The sequence below is a fragment of the Nomascus leucogenys genome, chromosome 2, assembly GCF_006542625.1.
Source record: "Nomascus leucogenys isolate Asia chromosome 2, Asia_NLE_v1, whole genome shotgun sequence".
In the NCBI taxonomy this organism is placed as follows: Eukaryota; Metazoa; Chordata; class Mammalia; order Primates; family Hylobatidae; genus Nomascus; species Nomascus leucogenys.
In genome coordinates this window covers 142,501,421-142,524,907 of record NC_044382.1, presented here as the reverse complement: position 1 = coordinate 142,524,907, position 23,487 = coordinate 142,501,421, and the positions used below count along the sequence as shown (strand labels likewise).

At 37.0% G+C, this 23,487-nt stretch overlaps 1 protein-coding gene across 4 annotated transcripts in view; it reads right to left on the bottom strand.

The window, feature by feature from the left end:
* Window positions 1–23,487, bottom strand: part of CNTNAP4 (contactin associated protein like 4) — a 334,483-nt gene that overhangs the window by 117,682 nt on the left and 193,314 nt on the right. For 3 of the 4 annotated variants that reach the window (XM_030819122.1, XM_030819116.1, XM_003259972.4), the window contains exons 4-5: window positions 20,865–21,012; window positions 180–383 (exon numbers count right to left, since the gene is read on the bottom strand). In XM_030819122.1, coding sequence (XP_030674982.1) covers window positions 180–383; window positions 20,865–21,012 — 352 coding nt within the window. Of the gene's footprint in view, window positions 1–179; window positions 384–20,864; window positions 21,013–23,487 lie in introns of those variants that run through there. The other variant, XM_030819124.1, reaches the window with a different exon arrangement.

Below are 23,487 nucleotides of genomic sequence, written 5' to 3'. Positions count from 1 at the left end.
TGTGCAATTTGCAAAATATGAACCATTTTTACATGAAAGAGCAATATTGGCATATGTACAAGCCCTTGAATCTGAAAATAAGGCACTCTGACTGCTAAAAGATAAGCTATAAAAGCATAAAGTTACTTAGGTGATATCTAAATAATCAGATTTTTGAGCACTTCACCAAATAGTTTTACCTGAATTAATAAGTAAAAAGAGTCTTCCTCTTCTTAATTGCAGTGTGATGTGATCTCCATTTGGCCCTTCCCTGTGGAGTAGAATCCCATCACTCTGCATGGTTTTGAATTTCAAAGAAATAATATCTTTTATTGGGCTCAGGGATTTTTGATCAAATCTGTAGAGAAGGGAACTTTTTCCATCAAGATCAACCACTTCTGATCCTAGAAACAAAGATATTAGAAGGCATTCTAAGGATAAATATCTTTTCCATTAAAGCATTTTAAATGCATTATATATTGAGAAAAGGCAGCATATGTACTCATACACACGCATATACAGACGTCCGCAACTAATGATGGAGTTATATCCTGATAAACCCATCTTAAGTTAAAAATATTGTAAGTTGAAAATGCATCTAATACACGCAACCCACCAAACCTCATAGTTCAGCCTAGCCTACCTTAAACATGCTCAGAACACTTACATTAGCCTATTGTTGAACAAAATCATCTAACACAAAAACCGTTTTATAATAAAGTGTTGAATATCTCATGTAATTTATTGAATACTGCACTGAAAGTGAAAGACAGCATGGCTGGATAGGTACTTGAGGCATGATTTCTACTGAATGCATATTGTCTCTGCACCATTGTAAAGTCAAAAAACCGTAAGTTGGATCTCTGTAAGTCAGGGACTGTCTGCGTAGTTCAGCTTCTGACCAGTCAATAGTAAGGGAAAATATGACCACCAAACATCTAATTCCCTACTGACACCTGGGGTTGACTTCATTTTAGTCTTTACTAACAACCTGTTTACAAAATTCATGATTTAGAAATACATTTTTAAATGTATTCCTAAATTTCTCATATATATATAATTTCATATATATATAATTTCACATATATATAATTTCATATATATATATAATTTCACATATATATAATTTCATATACATAATTTCATATATATAATTTTTGAGGCAGGTTCTTCTCTGTCACCCAGGCTGGAATGCAGCGGTACTGACACTATCTCGGCTCACTGCAGCCTTGACCTCTGAGGCTCAAGCGACCCTCCCACCTCAACCTCCTGAGTAGGTGGGACCACAAGTGTGCACTACCATGCTCGGCTAATTTTGTTTATTTTTTATGGAGATGAAGTCCTCATTATGTTGCCCAGGCTGGTCTCAAACTCCTGGGTTCAGGCGATCTGCCTACCTCAGCCACCCAAAGTGTTACGATTAACGGCGTGAGCCACTGTGCCTGGCCTTTTTCTCATATTATTAAAGGCTATTTCTTCTTATTCCATTAAACAAAGTTATAATTAATATACATTAAATCACTTTGCATATTTCACAATCAATGTTTTTAATGGAGTTCTTGGAATTCTAAAGTTAAATTTTTTTGGCTCCAGAAAAAGTGGTTTTGATATCTCAAAATTCTTTCATCTATATAGTATGTTAATGAGGTCTATACACAAATATACACACATAGCATAGACTCATCAAATGCCTCCTTGAGTACATATTAAACTGACCTTTGTGTTTTGTCTTATTTCATGTTTGTGGCTAAGTGGTAGTATTTAAGGGCAATACTATTTTCTGTCTTCTCAAGGACATTGTTGGAAAGACCCTGACTTAATGATATTGTAAGGTCTGTTCTGCGGAATTTGTGGCATAACTGTGACATTGACATGTTTTTTTCAACTTTCTGACCGTGTCTTATCTACTTATTGTCAAAATCGCTCTTACTCAGTTCATCTGAAAAAAGATGTCATATTATACCAGTAACCTAACAATACATCTGTCAAAATCAGTTGCACCTAAACAAGAGACATAAAAAGGAACTCATAACACTTGGAAATCCTGACGGTATTGTTTACACTTCATAAGTCAAAGATTTTTTTAAGGCAATTACCCTTGAGAGTGCACTTATGTAATAAATGAAGAGGCTCAAACAATACAATAAAATATGAAGCTATTTTTCAACTGGTAAGCTGGCTTCTTCCAGTCAACAAAATGACATTCCAGTTTACTCATCTTGTTTCATTTGACAAAATTATTATAGCTACTTGTAAGCCCAAATATGCATTTGATTCAGATTATTCATCATATTTTATGTGAAATGTCTATACACACCACCCTGCAAATTTTTTTCAACTATTTTATGCAGCCATCTTTTGAAAACTCAGAGGTTTTATTTTTTCACATTTTGCTAATGTGCTTATAGAGAATTCATTCACCAAGTGCACATGAATAAAGATTGCATTCTGTAGAAAGAATAATGCTAGCCTAACAATCCTTCCTTGTTACATAGCTGAGTGAATGTGCATGGTAAAAATATAACTGCGTCAAATACAAATAATGCATCCCATGATTACTAGATTACTATAAATTAAGAAAAATTCCAGTAAGACAGACTTTAAATGCTGACACATTTGGAGCAATGCAGTTATCTCCGAGTTAATGTATCACTTAAAGGCAACTATGACAGTAATGATTTCATTTTAGATAAAGACTATTTTTGAAATTAGCTACCAAGAAAATTTTTTCCATTAAAGGTTTAGCTTGTGTTACTTTAGCCTACTAGTACTTTTTTTTTTCTTTTTCGCTACTGTTATTATTACATTATAATGATGATATTTATCTTCTGTGGCACCTAAAGTTTTGTGCCTGGAATATTTCAATCAGCAAAATGGCATAGAGAAAAACATATAAAACCATTAATGCCTAAAGCAATTGCATACTCTTAAACCAAGGCCACTTGTCATTTTTTGTCATTCTTACTGTCTGCTTGCTTCACAGGTGCACAGTGATGCAATTCTATGAATTCTTTCAATAAAACGTTATTTGACCCATCACGTTTGAATCAGTGTGCCAGATTCTGGGATTAAAAAAAAATTCAACACAAATGTGGCCCCTGTCCTCATGGTGTTTCCATTTAGTGAAGACAGACAATATTTAGCAAGTAAACAACTAAGTTCATAAAAGCATTACAGGTTGTAACAGCCGTTCTGATGAAGAGTAACAGAAGGCTGGAGTCACTTAAGGTAGTTGATAAAGGGCTCTCTCAGTTCTCAGGTCTAGAAACAGGAGGCAAAGGGAGATCTTAATCAGTAATCTTGCCACTCTCTACAGTCTTCAAGTCCTACAACTTGTCCCCGTAAACTAGGATTACTCTTGGAACATTTAATTTCAAGAGGCCTAGACATTTTCCCAGCACTGCCCCATTCACTGTCATAAAAGAAAGCTCTGAGGATTGCTGAGAAACTACAGTGACAGGAAATAATTTAGTACTCGGAGTAGGAGTGAGGTTGGCTCACCTTGAAAAAGGGGACCTGAAAGGAACAAAGTACAGAAAGAGGGAAATCAACAAACTGGCTACAGTTGCATCACAGATTTCCCATGCAGGTAAACAATACCCTTCAGAGAAATAAAGTTAAGTATAATTCACAATGCGAGTACATTATCAGTACAGGAAAACTTCAAAGGATACACACTTAATACATACAAACAGACTCTCATGAAATGAAAAAAAAATCTGGATGATTTTTAATAGTATTATTTTAGATATAACACTCATTGTAGGTCACTTTTCATAAGCAATTTTTATAAAAAGTTATTTGCACAAACACATTTGATATACTTTAAAAAATCATCTTAAACAATTACAAAATACTGAGTTATGTGGCATAAACTTAATCATATAAAAACCTGAAAAAATTAATCTTTTGAGAGAGAGAGGGAGCGTTTCAATTCTATATATTTTGGACAGTACCCAGCTGTCCAAAAATGCTGGTGACACAGACAGGAATATAGATTCTCTTGAAAGTGATCTTACCACTGTTAAGAAAAATTGGAAAAAAAAGGGGAAATAAAGCAAAGAAATAACTTCACATCTTCTCAATGTCATAGTGGAACATCTTCTAATAGGTAAAGATTATTTAATTCTAGGTGAATTAATAAATTCTGATTTTACTATTTATTACTGAATAATAATTAAGGCCAGATTCTATAAAGTTACATGTAATCTGTAGATTTTTGCTCAATAGAGATGCAAATGGCTTCTGTCTGGTAGAAACTATATCTCCAAAGGTTATGGGTTTATTGTCCTGTTGAATATTAATTTCTTGTGTATCTACCTAGTAATATTATTCTAACATGCTTTCCTGGATTCCTATATATACACTCCATCTCTTGAATTTTCTTTGAAACTAGTTTTACCATCCTTCTGATTCCTTCATTAATGAATCAAATACTTCTTTGATATATGTACATTCTGTATTTGAATGAAAGTTATGTTTTTATGTTTTAAAAATTTACTTTAACATTGAGAACTGAAAAAATACATTTGGGCTTCACACCAATGACCAAGAAAGCAACATATCAAATCTTAGCCATCACCAGAATTTATTTTCACTATTCCACAAAGATTCTCAGATATTTGAGCTCTTAAAAAAGCAACAGCAATGCAAACAGATACAAAAATAAAAAATTCCAGGGTGATTCATGGCAATATGTCTTTGTATTGTACTATCTATAAAAGATTTAATATGAATAAACAGAATTACTAAAATTAGTACAAATCAATATTAATTTTAGAAACACTAAATTAAGCATCCGAAATAAAATTAATATTTAAATTAACAGTCAATATCATATTTATTCCTATCTTTTGTAAATACCTTTGGGAAAATATTTTTTTTGAACAGGGTCTTCTCCCTCTGTCACCTAGGCTGGAGTGCAATGGCATAATCTCAGCTCACTGCAGCCCTGACCTCCCAGGCTCAAGTGAACCTCCGACCTCAGCCTCAGCCTTCCAAGTAGTTGAGACTACAGGAATTTGCCACTATGTCCAGCTAATTTTTTGTATTTTTGGCAGAAATGGGGTTTCTCCATGTTGCCCAGGCTGGGAAAATAATCTTTTGTACACAGTTGAATTGTATAAATAGGAAAAGTAGAGGTATTAGAAAATTGACCATAGGAAAAATGTGAAATCCGAAGTTAACACAATTTGTAACAGTAAAAGGCCTACAGTCTAAAGATGTAAGAGGAGATTTGTTGCTTGATTGAAAGGAAGAATAAGAATTATTTTTCACACAGTGAATTTGTTCATTAGTATGCTTATTAACTGAGGTTTTATATATTTACATGTATATTATACATATTTTACATTCTACATTTTAAATGATTGGGTTATTATTCAGATTAATAATGTGGCTCTGTCATATACTGGCTCATTGTGGGCAGGGTATGAACTCTAATTCTCTGACCACAGTTGCAAATTGTTGTGACAAATTCACCTCTTTTTAGTCTAGCCCCCTTTTCAGCCATTTCTAATAATATATATTTCATGTTGGCATAGTAGTCGAGGCAACTAGTCTGTGTTGGTTTGAATACTCACTCAAAATTGAGCAAGTATATTATTTTCTGCCACGGTATGGATGTGGCTTGTCTCCACCAAAACTCATATTGAAATTCGTTCCCCAGTGTGGCAGTGCTGGGACTCGAGGCCCAGTGGAAAGGGTTTGAACCATGAGGCAGATCCCTCATGAATGGTTTGTGGCTGTTCTCAGGGTAGTGAGTGAATCCCTTCTCTCATGAGACTGATAAGTTCTCATGACAATGGGTTTCTTCTTGCAAGAGTGTGTTGCTATAAAGCAGGACACCCCTCAGGTTTTGCCTTTTTTGCACTTTTCCACATCCCTTTTGACCTTCTCCACTGTTTTGACCCTACAAAAGCCCTCACTAGAAGCCCAGCAGATGTTAGCACCATGCTTCTTGAACTTCCCAGCCTGTAGAACCATGAGCTAAATAAACCTCTATTTTTGATAAATTACCCAGCCTCAGACATTCTGTTATAGCAACATAAAAGGATTAAGACAGCTTCCTATTGTTGTTGTAAAACAAATAACCACAAACATAATCTCTTAATATATCACAAATTTATTATCTTACAATTCTAGAATTCAGAAGTCCTAAAATCAAGGTGTTGGCAGGAGCTTTTTCCTTCTGAAGTCTCTAAAAAATAATTCATTTCTTTGTCTTTTCTACCTTTTAGAGACCACTTGGCTTGTGGCCTCTTCTTCCATGTGACCAGTGTCACAGCATCTTCAAATCTTCCTTTCTTTCCCTCTCTCCCTCCCTGCCTCCTACTTCCCTTTTATAAGGACCCTTGTGATTACATCAGGTCCGCCTGGATAAACCAAAATAATCTCCCCATTGTAAGATCCCTAAGTTAATGACATCTGCAAAGCACTTTTGCCATGGTAACACAACATATTTACAGGTTTCAGGGACTAAGGTATTAGGGAGGTATTATCCTCTCTATCACAGTGAGGATACACAGCGAGTTACTTAACCTCTTTGTCCCTGTTGTCTCATTTGTAAAATGAGAATAACAGTACAGTCTTCTTAGGATTGTTATATGCATGCTTATCTGCCTAGTTTTTAGAAGATGACACACAATTAGCAATCAGTGAATATTAATGACTACTAATGCTAACACTAGGATTTATTGTTAGAATATTGGGCAGGAAAAGGTGCATAGCAAAATATAGTTTAATAAGTACATTTGGTGTATTGGTGACTCTTTAAATAATAATGAATTGCTGAAGTACACAAGAAACCCTTAATTATCGATGTCATTGCCAGGTTATACGGCAAGGATGATTTCAAGCCATCTGTGGGTTCTGTGGCTTTTTCTCTGTCTGTCAGCTCCTACCCAAGCTGACTTATCACAACAATTGCTGGTCACCTGATTCCCCCTCAGTGAATACCTCCATCTCAAATCTTCACATTTAGAGCAAGAATCGAGGAAAGAAGAGACTCAAAAAGATTGTACGCCCTACTCTCATATCAATTCTCCCTGTGCCCGCAGGTATAGCTTGCTTTATTTACACAATTCAGAAATACAATCTCCCATGGAATTAAGAGCTTTGTAATAGAAAATATTCAAATATCTTTCAGGGAGTTGTGTCAGATGTAGTATTCTTGAAATGTGTCTTCTGCCTTTTTTTCTGCAGCACGTATTTATGGAGAGCTTTCTGTGAACACCATGGAAGACACAGTGATGCATAAAAACAAAGAACGTTTTTTGTTTTTTTGAAAGAGCTCATAGTCAATTGGGGAAGACGCACAACCCTGAGATGCAATTATTCATGCCTGTCTTCAGAGCTCCGCTTTTGTATCACAGCTGGGTATTGAATGATCTCTAAGACGTGCAGGAGAGGGAGTTTATCCGCTGCAGCCTCTGAGAAGCGTGTCAACTAAATTGTAAAAACGCTTTACCTTCTTGAGCAGCAAACTTTCTCTACCACTGCATATTTCACATACACACACACCCCTCATGGCAATATATTCCAGTTGTTCTGGTATCTTCTCCCCACCCCTGCATCCTAGCCCTTCTCCAGAAGTTTGAGGCTTCTCAAATTTTGAGGGGTTGTCACTTGAAAAAGCAATGTCCTCCCTACCCCCAAATGAATTACTAAGAAAAATATTCAAGAACGTGAACTGAGCTCTATGGTCCAGTTATATTGGAACCAATGGAAAGGAATCCCTTGGGATCTCCATAAACATTCAACATTCTACTTCCGGGGCTTGGCCTAATGTTCACCAAATTAGAATCTCTGGAATTCTAACCTGGAACAGGAATACAGGTCCCTAAATGATTCTGAGGCAGATGACAGCATGAGGGTTGTTTGACAGGAAGAACAACTAGGTTCCATAAACCTATTCTCTGAAAATAAATAACCCCATTGCATATTGAATTGCACCTGGAAATGAATTGTACCATGGAAATGAATGTTTTATTTATTTATACTGTGGGTGGTACTTGCCGATAATTGTGGAGGTGGTAGAGATTTGTCCCTTGAAGATGTTTTCGGGATAAATTGATTCTGTGAGTTAAACTGTGAATCATGAAATTTTTGCTGAGGTCAGATGACTAAAAACTTAAAAGAGAAAAATTGGAATAGAAAATATGTAAACTAGAAAATGAACTTTTAAATAATAGAAAATTAACTGTATTTGAAGGTCACGAAAGAGTGACTGAAAAAGACACTAGAGTCTTTTATTAATTCTTTAGGAATCTCCCCAAAATATAAATAGAACTAGAATGTTACTTTCAAAGATCAGAGAAAAAAATATATAGCTATTTCATCAACTGGAAAGGGGTATAGAACAAACTCTTCTTAGTTAAACATGAAGTCAGCCTTAAACACTGATCATACTGTTTATTTATTTGAAAATTATTGCCCATGAATTACTAAACAGAGGTCCAATTTTGACTTCTAAGAAACACAAATCAGACTGAGTCGCTGTTTGACTATTATATAGTGAAATATGAAAGCAGCAGCATGATAGATAGGCACTTGAGACCTGGATTACTGAATTGGTTTTTTAAAGCAATGGAGAAGAGAGACCAAGTACTCAAGAAATCAACAGGAAATAGATTGTACTATTTTTGCATGGTAGCATAACAGAACACAGAATGATTTAAGGGACTCTTAAGTTTAAAACAACTAAAATTAATACAATAAAAAGGAAGAAGGCATAGAGATCAAGTGCTATATATAACCACAGGGAAAAGGTGACTTTATTATATTTTTAAATAGACCAAGTTAAGGTCAGTAATAACACACCAGGAGATTATAGGAACAAACATGATCATTCTCACTTAATTTTTATCAATGTAAATTAACCTTTTAAACAGATTTGAAATTAGTAATGTCTACTATGTCAAGGACACTTGAATGCATCATCGGAGGATGTAAGTTGTATTTTTGTCTCTAATATTTATTTGCAACTTTTGTAATGTCACAGAAGTCACCTAAATTGTTGATTCTCAGTTTCCTTATTTGGCTAGGTATGGAAAAATTCCAGCATCTCATACCACACAAAGATGTTAGAGGGATCAAATGGAAATATAAAAATGCCTCAACACTGATTATTTTGCATACTGTTATGATTTTAATAACAACACTTGAAATCACATGTTTATCTCAAAGTTATCTCTCTTTTGATCAATTGCTGCTGTGTGAACGTAATACATTTGTGATTTTTATGTATTTATGATACCATTTGTATCATGGATAATCAGATTTTTTTTAATTCAACCATTTAACCAAGAGTTATTGAACGCTGTGCCAAGTGCTACAGTGGGAGCTGCTGTTGCTACAGTGAACACATCTGTCCTCAGGGATGCTCTATCCCGAAGGAAGAGAGCAGGCAAATCCTCCTGTGTGTGCAGACATATTACACATTATAATGTAAATATGTATATTTACAAGTTGGTAAATATGTACAATTACAATTGATCTATTTAAAAATATAGTAAAATAGTAAAGATATGAATTGTACATATTTACAAGTCATAATTGTACAAATGTACCTATGTACAGACAAATACACAAGTTCCAAAGCATGGAAGGAAAGGACAGCGTTACCGGAGAGTTTTGAACATGGAGATTTAAATTTGGTTGGTGTTCAGAAACAATATCTCTAAGGAAGTGCTATTTAAGCTGAGTAGGCAACCCTATGTCAGCAGATGCCAGGAAAGAAGGAGGAAGTGGGAAAAGGCAGAGTGTGGGTATGGGAGGGATGAGGACTGTTAGGAGTGTAGGAGAGACAGTGGTGGGAAGTAAATGGAAGTGGTCCACAAGGAGGTGAATCACTGGCTGGTCACCTAGACCCTGTGAAGGCTTAGTTTCAGGTTTTGTTGGATAAGTCTATTTTGGTTTTGTCCTTAGCTCTAGGATATAACAATACGTCCTCAGGTACAGTCTTTACTCCCAAGGCAATACTCTCGCGGGATTTCTTTCTTCGCTTTTTAAAAAAATCTCTATTCCTGTGACAGATTACCTTGTGGCATTTCAGTGAAATTCCAAGGTGTTTAACAAATTCCTCTAAATTGGCAGGACTTGAATGCCAAAGGTGGTCCCCTTCCAGCCCTAGGTAGACACTGAAATCTTTAGACTTTTAAACTTCTTTCTCCTGCTTTCTCCAGGGCTGCTTGGCATTTCATCTTGAGCCCGTGAGTTACAAGAATTGACCAAGGGTCTGAGGGAAATGTGTCTGCAGGAGCATGGACCCTCGGTCTCTGATCTTCTTCTGAATATTCCCTACTCAATTTCTAGCCTCTCTGGCTACCTGGACTCTGACCTCTGTCCCCCCTGCCTAGTAAAATCTGGCTATTTTCTGCTGGTCCTTTGGAAAAAGCAAGATAAATGTGGATTTCCCAAAGTTGACTTCCCTTCTTCAAGAATCAATTCCGCTCCAGTTTCTTTCATTTTATTAATAACTTAAACTTCAGAACTCTGAAGCAGGCTTTTAAAATATATTTTATTTAACATTTGTAATTTTATGGGCAGCAGCTTAGTCGAATAAAAGCTACAATGCCATGACTGATACTGAAAAACAGATATTCTCCCTTGTTGTGAACTGTCATAGTTAGCTTGAACCAGTCATTTATTTAGGGCTGCCAAATAGACATTTTCTAATTCTATTATTCCTTTTTATTTATTACCTAAAATATTTAATTAAAGAGATACTCCTCTCTTCTAGCTGGTTACCTTGAGGTTCAAGTTATATAGGAAAATTAAGACATGCTTCATGTTTCCTCTCTTCATTTATTAGTTTTCAAAATAAGGAGTTGGGTCTTTATGTCTCTCACAGGTGATCAATGGGGCTTTTTCAATTATTATTATCATGAACCCATTCATTCAAACATATTTAATTTGCTGCAAAACTTGGCAGTTACTATCCTTATTGATACTAAAATATTTTCACTTTTGGTCAGTAAGAGCCTCTTCAACTGATGCTGAATTCTTTTGCCATGACCCTAATAGGTTTTCATAGTTTCCTTATTTTCTAGTATCTTAATAGCTAATCCTATTTTAATTTTAGTATAACTCCATGTAATGATTAATACTGAGTGTCAACTTGATTGGATTGAAGTATGCAAAGTATTGATCCTGGGTGTGTCTGTGAGGGTGTTGCCAAAGGAGATTAACATTTGAGTCAGTGGGCTGGGAAAGGCAGACCCACCCTTAATCTGGGTGGGCACCAACTAGTCAGCTGCCAGCAAATATAAAGCAGGCAGAAAAACATGAAAAAGCTGGACTGGCTTAGCCTCCCTGCCTACATCTTCCTCCCATGCTGGATGATTCCTGCCCTCAAACATCAGACTCCAAGTTCTTCAGCTTTGAAACGTAGACTAGCTTCCTTGCTCCTCAGCTTGCAGATGGCCTATTGTGGGACCTTGTGATCATGTGAATTAATACTCTTTAATAAACTCCTAGATAGATAGATAGATGATAGATAGATAGATAGATAGATAGATAGACAGACAGACAGACAGATATTCTGTATTAGTCAGATTAATACAGATTTTGGTACCAGGAGTGGTTCTACAAGAACAGAATATTAAGGATAGAGTTCTTTAGTTGTTTGGGGGTTTCTGGAGTTGGCTGCTTAATATGATTAGACCCAAAAATGCTAAGGACTCTACTTCTAATAGTATGGCGAACACATGAACTGTTTAGAGAGGCAAAATTAATGTATTTTGCCTGCTTCACCTGATTTACCACTTGTGAGAGGTAAGGAGTTTAGTGACTCTATACATAATACCTTTGAGCATATGTGGAGAACCAAGGAACATAATGAAGCTGGTTGGTTGTTCCTCAGTTCACTGGACAAAGTGATGAAAGAAAATGATGAACTCAGGGATTCTGTCTCCTGGCTTCAGAAGCAGATACTGGGTCTCAAATCTTCTAAGATTGACCTGAGTCAGAGTCTTATCTCCTTTAGAGAAAGAGCTGAAATTGGGGAAAATCAGACACGAGCTCTTATCATGTGAGTGGCTGACCTGCAAGGAAAGGTGGATGCACAGCCTTGCCAGGTGTCTACTGTTAAAATGAAGGCATTGATTGGAAAAGAATGGAAACTTGCAACTTGGAATGGGGATGTGTGGGAGGACCCTGATGAAGCTGGGGACACTGACCTTGTAAACTCCGATGAACGTTTCTTGCCAGAAGAAACAGCTTTCCCATCCCCAGTAGTGGCAACATCCCCTCCCCGACGCACGCTGCCATCAGTCTTTCCACCTTTGTCTGAGGAGATAAACACTGCGCTGCCTGAGACAACAGTGATGGCCTCCCCTGAGGCAGTTGCCAGGGGAGATAATGTTGATTCTTCTCAGGAACCAACCCCAACACCTCTGTTTGCTTCTATACCTATAACTAAAGTCCTGGCGGGCCCCTAGAGGTGAGATTCAGAGTGTGACCCATGAGGAGGTGCACTACACTTGAAAAGAACTTCTAGAGTTTTCTAATTTATATGAAGACAAATCTGGAGAACAGGGATGGGAATGGATATTAAGGGTGTGCGATAATGGTAGAAGAAACATAGAATTGGATCAGGCTGAATTTATTGATTTCGGCCCCCTAAGTAGGTATTCTGCATTTAATGTTGCAGCTTCGGGAGTTTTTAAAAAGCCTCTAACAGTTTATTTGCTTGGCTAGCTGAAATATGGATTAAAAGATGGCCCACTGTGAGCGAGCTGGAAGCCTGATGTCCCTTGGGTTAATGTAGAGAAAGGAATCCAAAGGCTTAGGGAGATGGGGATGGTGGAGTAGATTAGTCACTTTAGACCTACTCATCCCAGCTGCGAGGGTCCAGAAGATATACCCTTGACCAATCCCTTGCGAAATAGATTTGTGAGGGCAGCATCTGCATCTTTGAAGAGCCCTACAATTGCTCTTCCCTGTATGTCAGATCTAACAGTGGGAACTGCAATCACTCAACTACAAAATTTAAATAAAATGGGAATACTTGGATCCTGAGGTGGCAGGAGCCAAGTGGTGGCACTCAAACATCAAAGGCAAGGTAGGCATAGCTACTGTGATGGACAGCAGAGGCAAAACAGCAATCACAATAGTCTGACTTGTATAGAGCTCTGGCATTGGCTAATTAATCACAGTGTTCCTAGAAGTGAAACTGATAGGAAGCCTACTGCATTCCTGCTTAATTTATGTAAGTAGAAAACTTCTAGGTTGAATTGACAAAAGACTAATTTGAATTATAAAAACAGAGAATCACAGCCCTTCAATCAATTTCCAGACTTGAGCCAGTTTACAGACCCAGAACCCCTTGAATGAAGGGGAGGCCAGGTCCCTTTGAGGAAGGACCCTACTACCCTACTGACAATTTATGCTGTTAATCTTTCTCCCATCCTTCCCCAAGGAGACATCCAGCCTTTTACCAGGGTAACTGTGCGCTGGGGAAAGGAAAATAATCAGGCACTTCAGGGACTACTGGACACTGTCTCTGAGTTGACATTGATTTTAGGGGACCTAAAACATCATTGTGGTGCTCCAGTTAAAGTAGGGGCTTATGGAGGTCAGGTGATTAATGGAGTTTTAGCTCAGGTGTGACTTATAGTAGGTCCAGTGTGTCCCCAGACTCATCCTGTGGTCACTTCCCCAATGCCAGGATGCATAATTGGCATAGACATACTTAGCAGCTGGTGGAACCTCCACATTGGCTCCCTGACTGGTAGGTTGAGGACTATTACGGTGGGAAAGGCCAAATGGAAGCCATTAGAGCTGCCTCTACCAAGAAAAACAGTAAATTAAAAACAGTATCGCATCCCTGGAGGGGTTGCAGAGATTAATGCCAACATCAAAGACTTGAAAGATGCAGGGGTGGTGATTCCCACCACATCCCCATTCAACTCTCCCATTTGGCCTGTGCAGAATACAGATGGATCTTGGAAAATGACAGTGGATTATTGTAAGCTTAACCAAGTGGTTATTTCAATTGCAGCTGCTGTACTAGATGTGGTTTCATTGCCTGCTCAAATTAACACATCTCCTGGTACCTGGTGTGCAGCCACTGACTTGGCAAATGCCTTTTTCTCCATTCCTGTCCATAAGGTTTACCAGAAACAATTTGCTTTCAGCTGGCAATGCCAGCAATATACCTTTACTGTCCTACCTCAGGGGTATATCAAACTCTCCGGCTTTGTGTCATAATCTTATTTGGAGAGACTTTAATAACTACTTAAGATAATACTTAATATTCAGTAAACTACTTAATACTTAATAAACTCCCCTTTATATATATATACTCAATATTTCAATATTCCTAGTATATATATTTATAAATATATATTTTAATATATAAATATATCTTATTAGATATATATCCCTTTGTATATATAAATTTCTATATACGCATGTGTGTGTATATATATATGTATATACATAGAACACACACACACACAAACACACATACATATATATATTAGTTCTGTCTGTCTAGAGAGCCCCAATAGACTCCACTTGTCATCAAACTTAAGATTATAAACTTTGCAAATAATTAGAGAATTTATACTCTTTGATTTTAGGCCAATCAGAGTCTATCTTCTTTTCAAACTTTGACATAAAACAGTATTTCTCAGCGACTAGATTAGCTGATAGATAATCTGAGTGTAAGAACTATCTAATTCACCTTACTCCAGCTTTTAGCAGTTAGCATGTGGGAGTTGCTCAATAAATAGGTATTGAACTCAATTATAACTATCCTCTTAGTAAATCTAACAAATTTATTGCTTTTCATTCTTCCCCCTAACCAGACATGTGGTATGAGAGATTAGCATCCTGAATAGACAGAGACTATTATCTAGCTGTCTTTCAATGTTTTGTTTTCCTCACCCAGGTAAATGTCTGTGCCTTTTATGGTACTTTTTAAATTGTCCTCTTTATATGTTTTCTAAACTTAAATCTGCTGATGGTTGTAATTCCAACTTTATAGTTTATCATGTAAAAGTACTGGAAATTTTTTAAATAATAAAGTGTACATTCCTATTATGTAAAAGTTAATATGTTTTAAAATGATTGATGTTTTATTTATTAAATATGATCCATAATTTTCTCTTAAACTGTCTGCATTGAAGCAATTAAACACAATGGTTTAACAGATCTGTACATTTGCTCATCATGTCCAATCTTCTTCCTCAGTTCTCCTGGTACCCTAACCTTTATTCCTGATCTTTAACAAGTTGAAGACCAGAATGATGGAGAAAGCATTCCTGAGACTTACTAAGCTTGCTCCCATTCACCCATTCATTCATTTTTGTTATTAGTCTTTATCCAGAAGACTAATAACAAAAAAAGAATGTCTGGTTGCAACCCAGTATAACGTGGGCATGTTATGATTGCGAGAAGAAAAGCTGTTCTACAAGTGGGTAGAAACATTCCCAGATTTGAATGTGGGGTACTAGAGAAGTTGTCAGAAGCAGAGATTTCTACGCTGAGAAAAGAAGAATGAGTAAGAGAGTTATCCAAATAGAGAAATGAAGGCTGAGTGGGTACGTGGTGATTGCCCTAGGCATCGTGCAGAAACCCTAAGGCTAGAAAATCTTAAAATCGTGGCTAGCCAAAGAAACAAATTAGTTGAGTATGGCTTGACAGTTGGATGTTCTTATTCTGTTGAGGATGACAAAGAGATGATCATAGGCTGCAAAATGAGGATGTTTATACAGTAACTAGAGAAAAGGAATTTAGAATTTACACTAAGGACAACTGCCTCAGCAATTCATCCACAATTAAAGAACATTATCTCCTGTGGTTTAATTGCTGATTCCTAAGGACATTGCAGACATATTCACTTTCACCCATTTATTTTCCTTTGTTCACCATTGTTTACTTCTCTTTGAGACATGTAGTATTGTTTCTGTAGCATCAAACATTTTCTTTTCTTTTTCTTTCTTTCTCCCACCAGTAATTTATTTCTATACATTTCTTCTCTAGATCTATAAACATGATCACTACTGCTATGACCAAGATATTTGAAATTTATAGTTTCTCTTTGATCTCATAAAATTTAGCCTCTACTTCTCTCATCCCTCAGGAAACAACTTCAAGTTTACTGACATAAAAGTAGAACATGCTCTTTGATATGGATTTTCCATTCACTTGATGTTCCTTCATAACAAGTTATTGCCCTAACTTGTTGGGGTAAAGGGCAATTTATGTGTGGTTTTCACAATAGCCATTTTCCTATAATAATCACAGGATAGGCTTGCATCTATGACTTCAGCAAACGTGTATTAGGCAAAAGGGGAGCCTGGTATAAAAATATTTATTCCACCTGAAAAATAGTACAAACGAGCTGCTTTTTTATGGCAGAAATGCATTTCCATTTTTCAAGACATCAGTAGTCGTTCAAACGTAGCACTTCACACGTTTGTTATTAACAGTAGTACAATAAGCAGAATACTTTATGATTTACTAACAATAATGATATTTATATAGGTTTTAATTCTACATCTTCAACTCAGAGGGCTTGGAGTTCCAATCTTCCATACATCATAGGCACTTGAACTCAATGTGTCAACAACAGGATTAATTATCTCTTGTATCCTTTCACAATCTGTTTATTGCCTCATTTCCCATCTTAGTAAATGACACCCCCTTCCAGACAGTTGTTCAAATTTGAAGGAAAAAAAAAAGGATCAAGGGAGGAAAGAAAAAAAGCAAATTCGATAATGCAGTGTTCCCTCACATACAATGACCAAGATCTCTTGATTCAATATCCTCAGAATATTTTGAATCTGCTTATCTCCCCCTTTACTTTTGAGACAGTCTCACTCTGTTGCCCAGGCTGAAGTGCAGTGGCATGATTTTGGCTTACTGCAACCTCCACTTCCTGGGTTCAAGTGATTCTCCTGTCTCAGCCTCCCAAGTAGCTGGGATTACAGGCGTGCGCCGCCACGCCTGGCTAATTTCTGTATTTTAAGTAGAGACAGGGTTTCGCCATGTTGGCCAGGCTGGTCTCGAACTCCTGACCTCAGGTGATCCACCCACCTCGACCTTCCAAAGTCCTGGAATTACAGGCATGAGCCACTGCACCTCGTTCTTCCTCCCCCTTTACTGATTGCTGTTCCTCTAGCTTGGGGTTCTACCATCACTTGCCCAAACGAGTGAAAGCCTTCTAATGAGCTGCTGCCTCCAGATTTCACCCTCTAACCTGTAGCCCTGATTTCAGTCTGAATGACTGTACTCAAATAATCATTCCAGCAATCCTCTTTCCTGTGCTTGACTGGGGTACAGCACTTTTCCTATTTGGACCATCCTCTCAGTCTCCCATGTGAAAATATCTGCAACTTTGTTTCAAAATCTACTGTTATAATCTTTCTTATACTAACCACAATTTCTCAATCACTTTATCCCTCACACCCTATACTCATGCTACAATATTTTATACTTAGTTCATATAATTTTTCCAACATTGCACATGCCTATCCTTATTAAGAAAATATTTATGACTTTGGAATATCTCCCTATACTCAATACCTAGTAGAGTTCTTTTTAGCAAGTACCAATAAATGGTTAAAGGCTCAATACATGTATGATTCACATAGTTATCAAGGGCACTGGCTTAGGAAAATGAGACAGCTGATTTTAAATCCTAGATCTAACATGGGTTGTGTAGTTCTGCAGAAGTTACCAATTTCTCTTAAGTTCACCTTCTTCTAGGTCAGGAGAGATGAAGCATTCTGCGAGGTGTGCTACACTTGAGTGAATGGCTCAGGCAAAGCACACCTGAGTCACATTAATTTGGTGCAGATGAGTAGGCACAGACGGGGAGGATGGTTGGTGGCATGCAATCCTTCAAGTCTTCCTCAAGCTCAGGGGAAACCTACTTTGTTGGACATGGATGAATGTCCTGTGGCTGTGATTCAGTAAAGAAACCCTACCCACTCCCCAACACCACTTCCCTTTTAATAGAGATTTTGGGAGAACGGTCTTTTGTGTCTGGGGAAAATCCAATCTGATATTGGGTCTGTGCTACTTAAGGGACTTGCGGACAAAATCTTGCAACAGGATACTTGTGATGATAGCAACTACAGCCCTTCCTTCTGAGGGTAGGGAAAGCCAGTAGTCCTAGCTATTTCTTTGCCATGCCACCCAGAGCAAGCTGTATGTCTTATTCAGTAGATAATTCTGCTTGCCTCCTCTGACTCCTGCATGAAATGGCAATATGCATGTGCCTGCTTCCCTACATTACTAGGAACAAATCAGAAGATGCTTATTCTTTACAGTCTCTGACACACATTAACTTTAATAAATGATGGCTAAATAATATCATGTTTTAATAAATATGTTGTAATGCCAATGCTATGAATAGGTGGAAAATGTGAGCATGACTATGGTGTAACTGAGGTATGAAAGTCATACCTCAGATCAAATACATTCCCATAAGGTACTCATGCCCAACCCATTCTTTGGTTATTTTCTGATTATCTACAAGAATGTTTATCCATTAAGTTTATTACTTTTTCTCCTTTAATAATGGTTTAAAATTACACAAGCATCATTTGTCATTAACTCCTGCCACACTGTTTCACTATATGTGTTTAAGTTTGAGTTTAAAATCCTGTTGGCTTCCAGTACTACTACTTCAACCATGGGTCAATGTGAAAAGAATATTGATCAAATACATGGACAGTATGCTCACCCCAAAGATAGCAAATGAAGTCGCAACAAAAAGAACATTCCAGAGAGCTGCAGATCAAGACAGGTGTGGGGGAGGTTTGAGTTATCATTAGCCACAGAGCAGCAGATAACTCAAAAGAACCTGTACCTTAGCTGTCACCACCATGTGGACATTATACCTGGTGCTTTAGAGCCAGCAAAACAGCATAAACAGTCCCACTAAACTGTTGTTCTTAATGTTAAATTTGTTAATATTGAGTTTATATCCTAGGTTTAATGCATACTAAGGGTATGGTATTGAACAAATTGCCTAATATTTCTAAGACCCAGTTTTCTCTCTAATAAATGGGTGGTTTTGAGGATTAAATTATTAGTAGGATGTCTACAAAAAATACACGCACAATAACTGTTAGTTATTTTTATACTGTGATAGACAAGTATTTTGCAAGGTGGATGTTCTAAATAAGTGGAGAATATAACTAAATAGGAAGCACTTTGAAATCTGTTTTACTAGTTGTCCATCATGTGGCATGAGCTTTGCTAAGCTCTACGACGCAAAGACAAATAAGATGACTGTCCAAGTTCTACTTTGTATGACCATAATTGGGGGTGGGATTTTTTTAAAGCATGATTTTATTCAGGTGTACTAATTGTGACATGAGGAAGTAACATGGTGTAGCTAAGCTGGATTGTTGAAGCCACGAAAGCCTGCAGTTAAGGTGGACAGATAGTGAGAGGTCAGTTGGCCACTGACTCATCTCTGTTATTCAACAGCTAGAGAAAATGTCAATATAAGCTTGCTTTCTGTAGTTTGGCAAACTTGGCTGCAAACCCAGCTCTGCCACTTCCTCTCTTTGTGGCTTGAGCAAGTCAACCTCTCTAAGCTTTAGCTTTCTCATTTTCAAAAGAGGTAAATGGAGTAGTTACCCAGTAATATTTATCTGGGCTATTTTGAGGAATCGTCAACTGCTTAGAATAGTGCATATAATAAGCACTAAGGAAACGGTGCTATTTCTAGAGTTATAGAAAAGAACGCTCTTAATATTACTATTAGTGTTACTGCTATTATTGCTACTAATATTATATTAATACTTTTATTAGTATTATTCTGTAGGCCCTGGAGGAATCGGATCTGTCAAATATGTTTGGTGGTAGAGACGGACACTGAGAACATCACGAAATACAGCAGAGTACCCACACAAACCACGCAATGTGATCTCTCTGTCGGATAGTTTAGACAACTTCAACAAGTCACTTGATCTCTTTATCACGTGCTTTTCTTATGTAAAGAAAGTGAATCAGAACTTGGCTTACATCACAAAGTGACAGTGTATGTATGAAAAAAGCTTTAGTAGCTAAAAATACATGTTTACTAGAGAAAAAAAACGATGTCATGAAGTTGAGCAGTCCTGGGTTATCTTCCAGATTATTTCATATGTGAGGCTCTGAGCAAATTACTGAACCTCTTCAAACCTCACACTGTTAGTCTGCTAATTGTAAATCATAATAACTAACCCACTGTTCTCTAATAAAAGTGTATCTAACAGGATAATGTGGCTTGAGGTACACTATCAATAACTCTTAGGTCCCTTCCTCACAAAAAATATACACAATAAAATGCTTCATTAAGAGGAGACCGAAATCTGTGGTTTCTATCTTTTTTATGTGAAAGTATTTTAAACACATATTATATTCAGGCAGAAGTCTTTTCTTTTTCTATTAATTTATACTGAGAGCATAGCATATTTAAAGGTGAATTGCATGATACTGTTTTTAGGCTAAAGAGAAAAATATTTTTTGGTTTCATAACATGACTGGTTAAACTAAATGGAACAATGTCCCTTTTATTAGACTCAGGATACCTAAATGAAATATCATCAAATATAACTCATGAAGGAAACTCCTAATATTTGAAAGTTACAACCTACTCAATAATACTCTATTTGAAGAAATGCATTCACATGTATCAATAAATATGTATCTATCCATCTATCAAGTGCTTCCATCTCTGAATTAAAATGTTAAAGTTGAACATGAAAGTCAGTATTGGCATGTACGGACACACACACACAAAAGCTTTCCACAAAAATTATTCCTATTTTTTATATCTCTTTACATAGCTAAAAAGTCCATTTCAGTTTGCAGTTTGGCTTTTAAAACATCTCTTTTGATATCTATGCCAGCGTATTGGATAAACAAACACTTACTGTATGCACATCCAAACACTTCGATTCGCATTCCAATTCTGCCCTTGGGGTTCCATTCCAAAGGGATGAAGCGCAGAAATCTGGCTTTGATAGAAGGCTGGAGTCTATAGTACACAACACTGTCTGCATTTGCATTTCCTGAAAAACCCTACAAGAAAAGGGAAAGAGGAAATCAATGTACCTGGAGAACATCCATTTCAGCTTGTCACCTATAACGTCTATGAGCAATGTGTGATCTGCATTTTACTATGAATGGTGCTACCTTCTGTAAGAAAATCACATTAACAGTTATGTCATGATGTCTCTCCATCCAGAGAAATTACTGTTGCTTCAACTTTTCTTTTTATTAAGAGAGTTTAAATTCTACCACCCCATTAAACCAGTTTTCAACCATGATACCTGTAATAAAAATTGCTTCTGTAAAATGTAGATTAAACATAAAAATATGCCATGTCCGTAGCACTTAACATTGTGAATAGCACCAAAAAAAATGAGAAAATACTCTTCAAGGGTTGAAAAACTATCATCTGAGTCAACAAAGAAGTTGCTTACATCATTGATGAATGAATTAAGCTACGACATGTTTTGGTTCCTTCACTTTCTCATCTTACTCATTAACATAAAGAAAAGTTTAAACATTCAAGTTGGAGCTACACTCAGATAACAGGTTGTTAAATCTCAGCAGCACAATGCCAGATACACGCATTCAAATTGTTAAGGGAACTTGGAAGCAATAATAATTTGGAAAGACCTGTAATTAAACTTACGGACTTTAGAATTTGAAAGCTAGAGAAATCTTGGGAACTGATGCTAAGCTAGCACAGTCAAATTGCAGACAAGGAAATTAAAGGTCAGAAAGGAAAGGAAAAATATCCCTCCAGTGTTTGCAACCATTGCAACTATTATATGGTAGGACCAGGAGCTATATTTCTTCCATAAAATCAGGATGCATCGACATAATAGGTAGCTCACCTGTAAAACCCACATACTGCAGCACCCAACATCTAAGCAACTTTTGTTTTCTTCCACACAACACACCATTAAGACTACAGACGGAGAAGTCAGCATGAAGCAGAAGTTGTTCTACATAATTTACATTTCATTTTTATTTCTCACCTTCCTTGTCATGGTTCTCCTTCTCCTCTCCTCCATCTCTTTCTTTCATAATAAGGGGACATGCAACTACATTTGCGGATTCATCATAAGTCCCTTGCCCATGATGGGTCAACAAATAAGATCAACCTCATGTAGACTGCATAAGGCAAAGATAAATACACTAGAAACACCAATACCCAGGGTTTCTGATCATTTGCCTGTTTTTCTTTCTACTTCACAAATATCCCTTTACTATCATTTACCAAAACATTTTCTAATACATTTTTGAAAGATTGGGTGTTTTATAGTTAAATTAATTTGATTCTCCTTGTCAATCAATCCCCTACCTCCTGCCCCAAATCCACCAGTACCCCATACACTAAATGTTCAAGCTCACATAACACAGGCACAGCTGTGATGGCATCTCCAAATTATATCCAAAATCGGGGAATTTCTTTATTTCAATATGACCACTCAGTTCAACAAAGCATCACCTAACCAGAACTACCCTGACGGCCTCTTCCTGGTCTTTATTATTATTTTGTTCTTTGCCATCACCCCCAATATCTTCCCCTCTGAGCACACAGTAACACTCGTAGAGGTAAATTAAACTATGCCATCCCCAACACTTTCTTTACCACTTGGAACAAAATCTAAACTCCTTATCCAAACACAGTCTTTAGCAACCACCTCCATTATGCTCTAACCACACTGGACCACCCTGAACAACCCAAGTTCATTCCTCTCAGGGATTCACACCAGCAGTCCATTCTGCTCTGAAAGTTCTTTCCCCAGATCTTTGCCTGCCCAGCTTCTCTTGTCATTTTAAGCTTTGACTAACATATTACCCCAAGACAGGCCCTTTTTGATCACAGTCTCTAAAGTACCTGCGTACCTAACACCCTCCATAAATATCTGGCTATTTTCTCTATATTTCTCATTATTTTAAGACAGGTTTCTCTTATTTGATCATTATCTGCCTGTTTATCTAATCCTAGAAAACAAACTCTACTAAAGCAGGGAGGTTTATTGTGTTCCATCCATAATACCTAGAACATTGCTCAGCTCAAAGTGGTTCTCAATAAAATATCTGTTGAATGTGTATGTTCGAGAAAGACTGAGCTTAAAAACAAAAGTTCAACGGATGTCTCAATTACACGGCCTCTCAGAGCACGTCACGTGCTAATGTGCAAATTGCAATGCATCAACCCATGGCAGGGACACTTACTTAGCACATCTCAAACACATAAGGCCAGAGAACTGCTCCCTGCTGTTTTTGCTGTTGCTGCTGCTGTTGTTTTGCAGAGCAAATTTCTAGACTAGTGTTTCCCAGAACATAAATAGGAGAACACTGTTTAATTCCATATATTTGGACTCTGACAACCAGACCCCTGAGAAGGTTCCATTCTGTTCCACTGGTCAAAATTTTTTACTGAGGTTTGGTAAGAAAGGTTAGCTATTTTCTATATTGCACTAATCAAACCTTATTCCCACCCAACCTCTAGAGCACTGCAGTCTCAATTTCTAT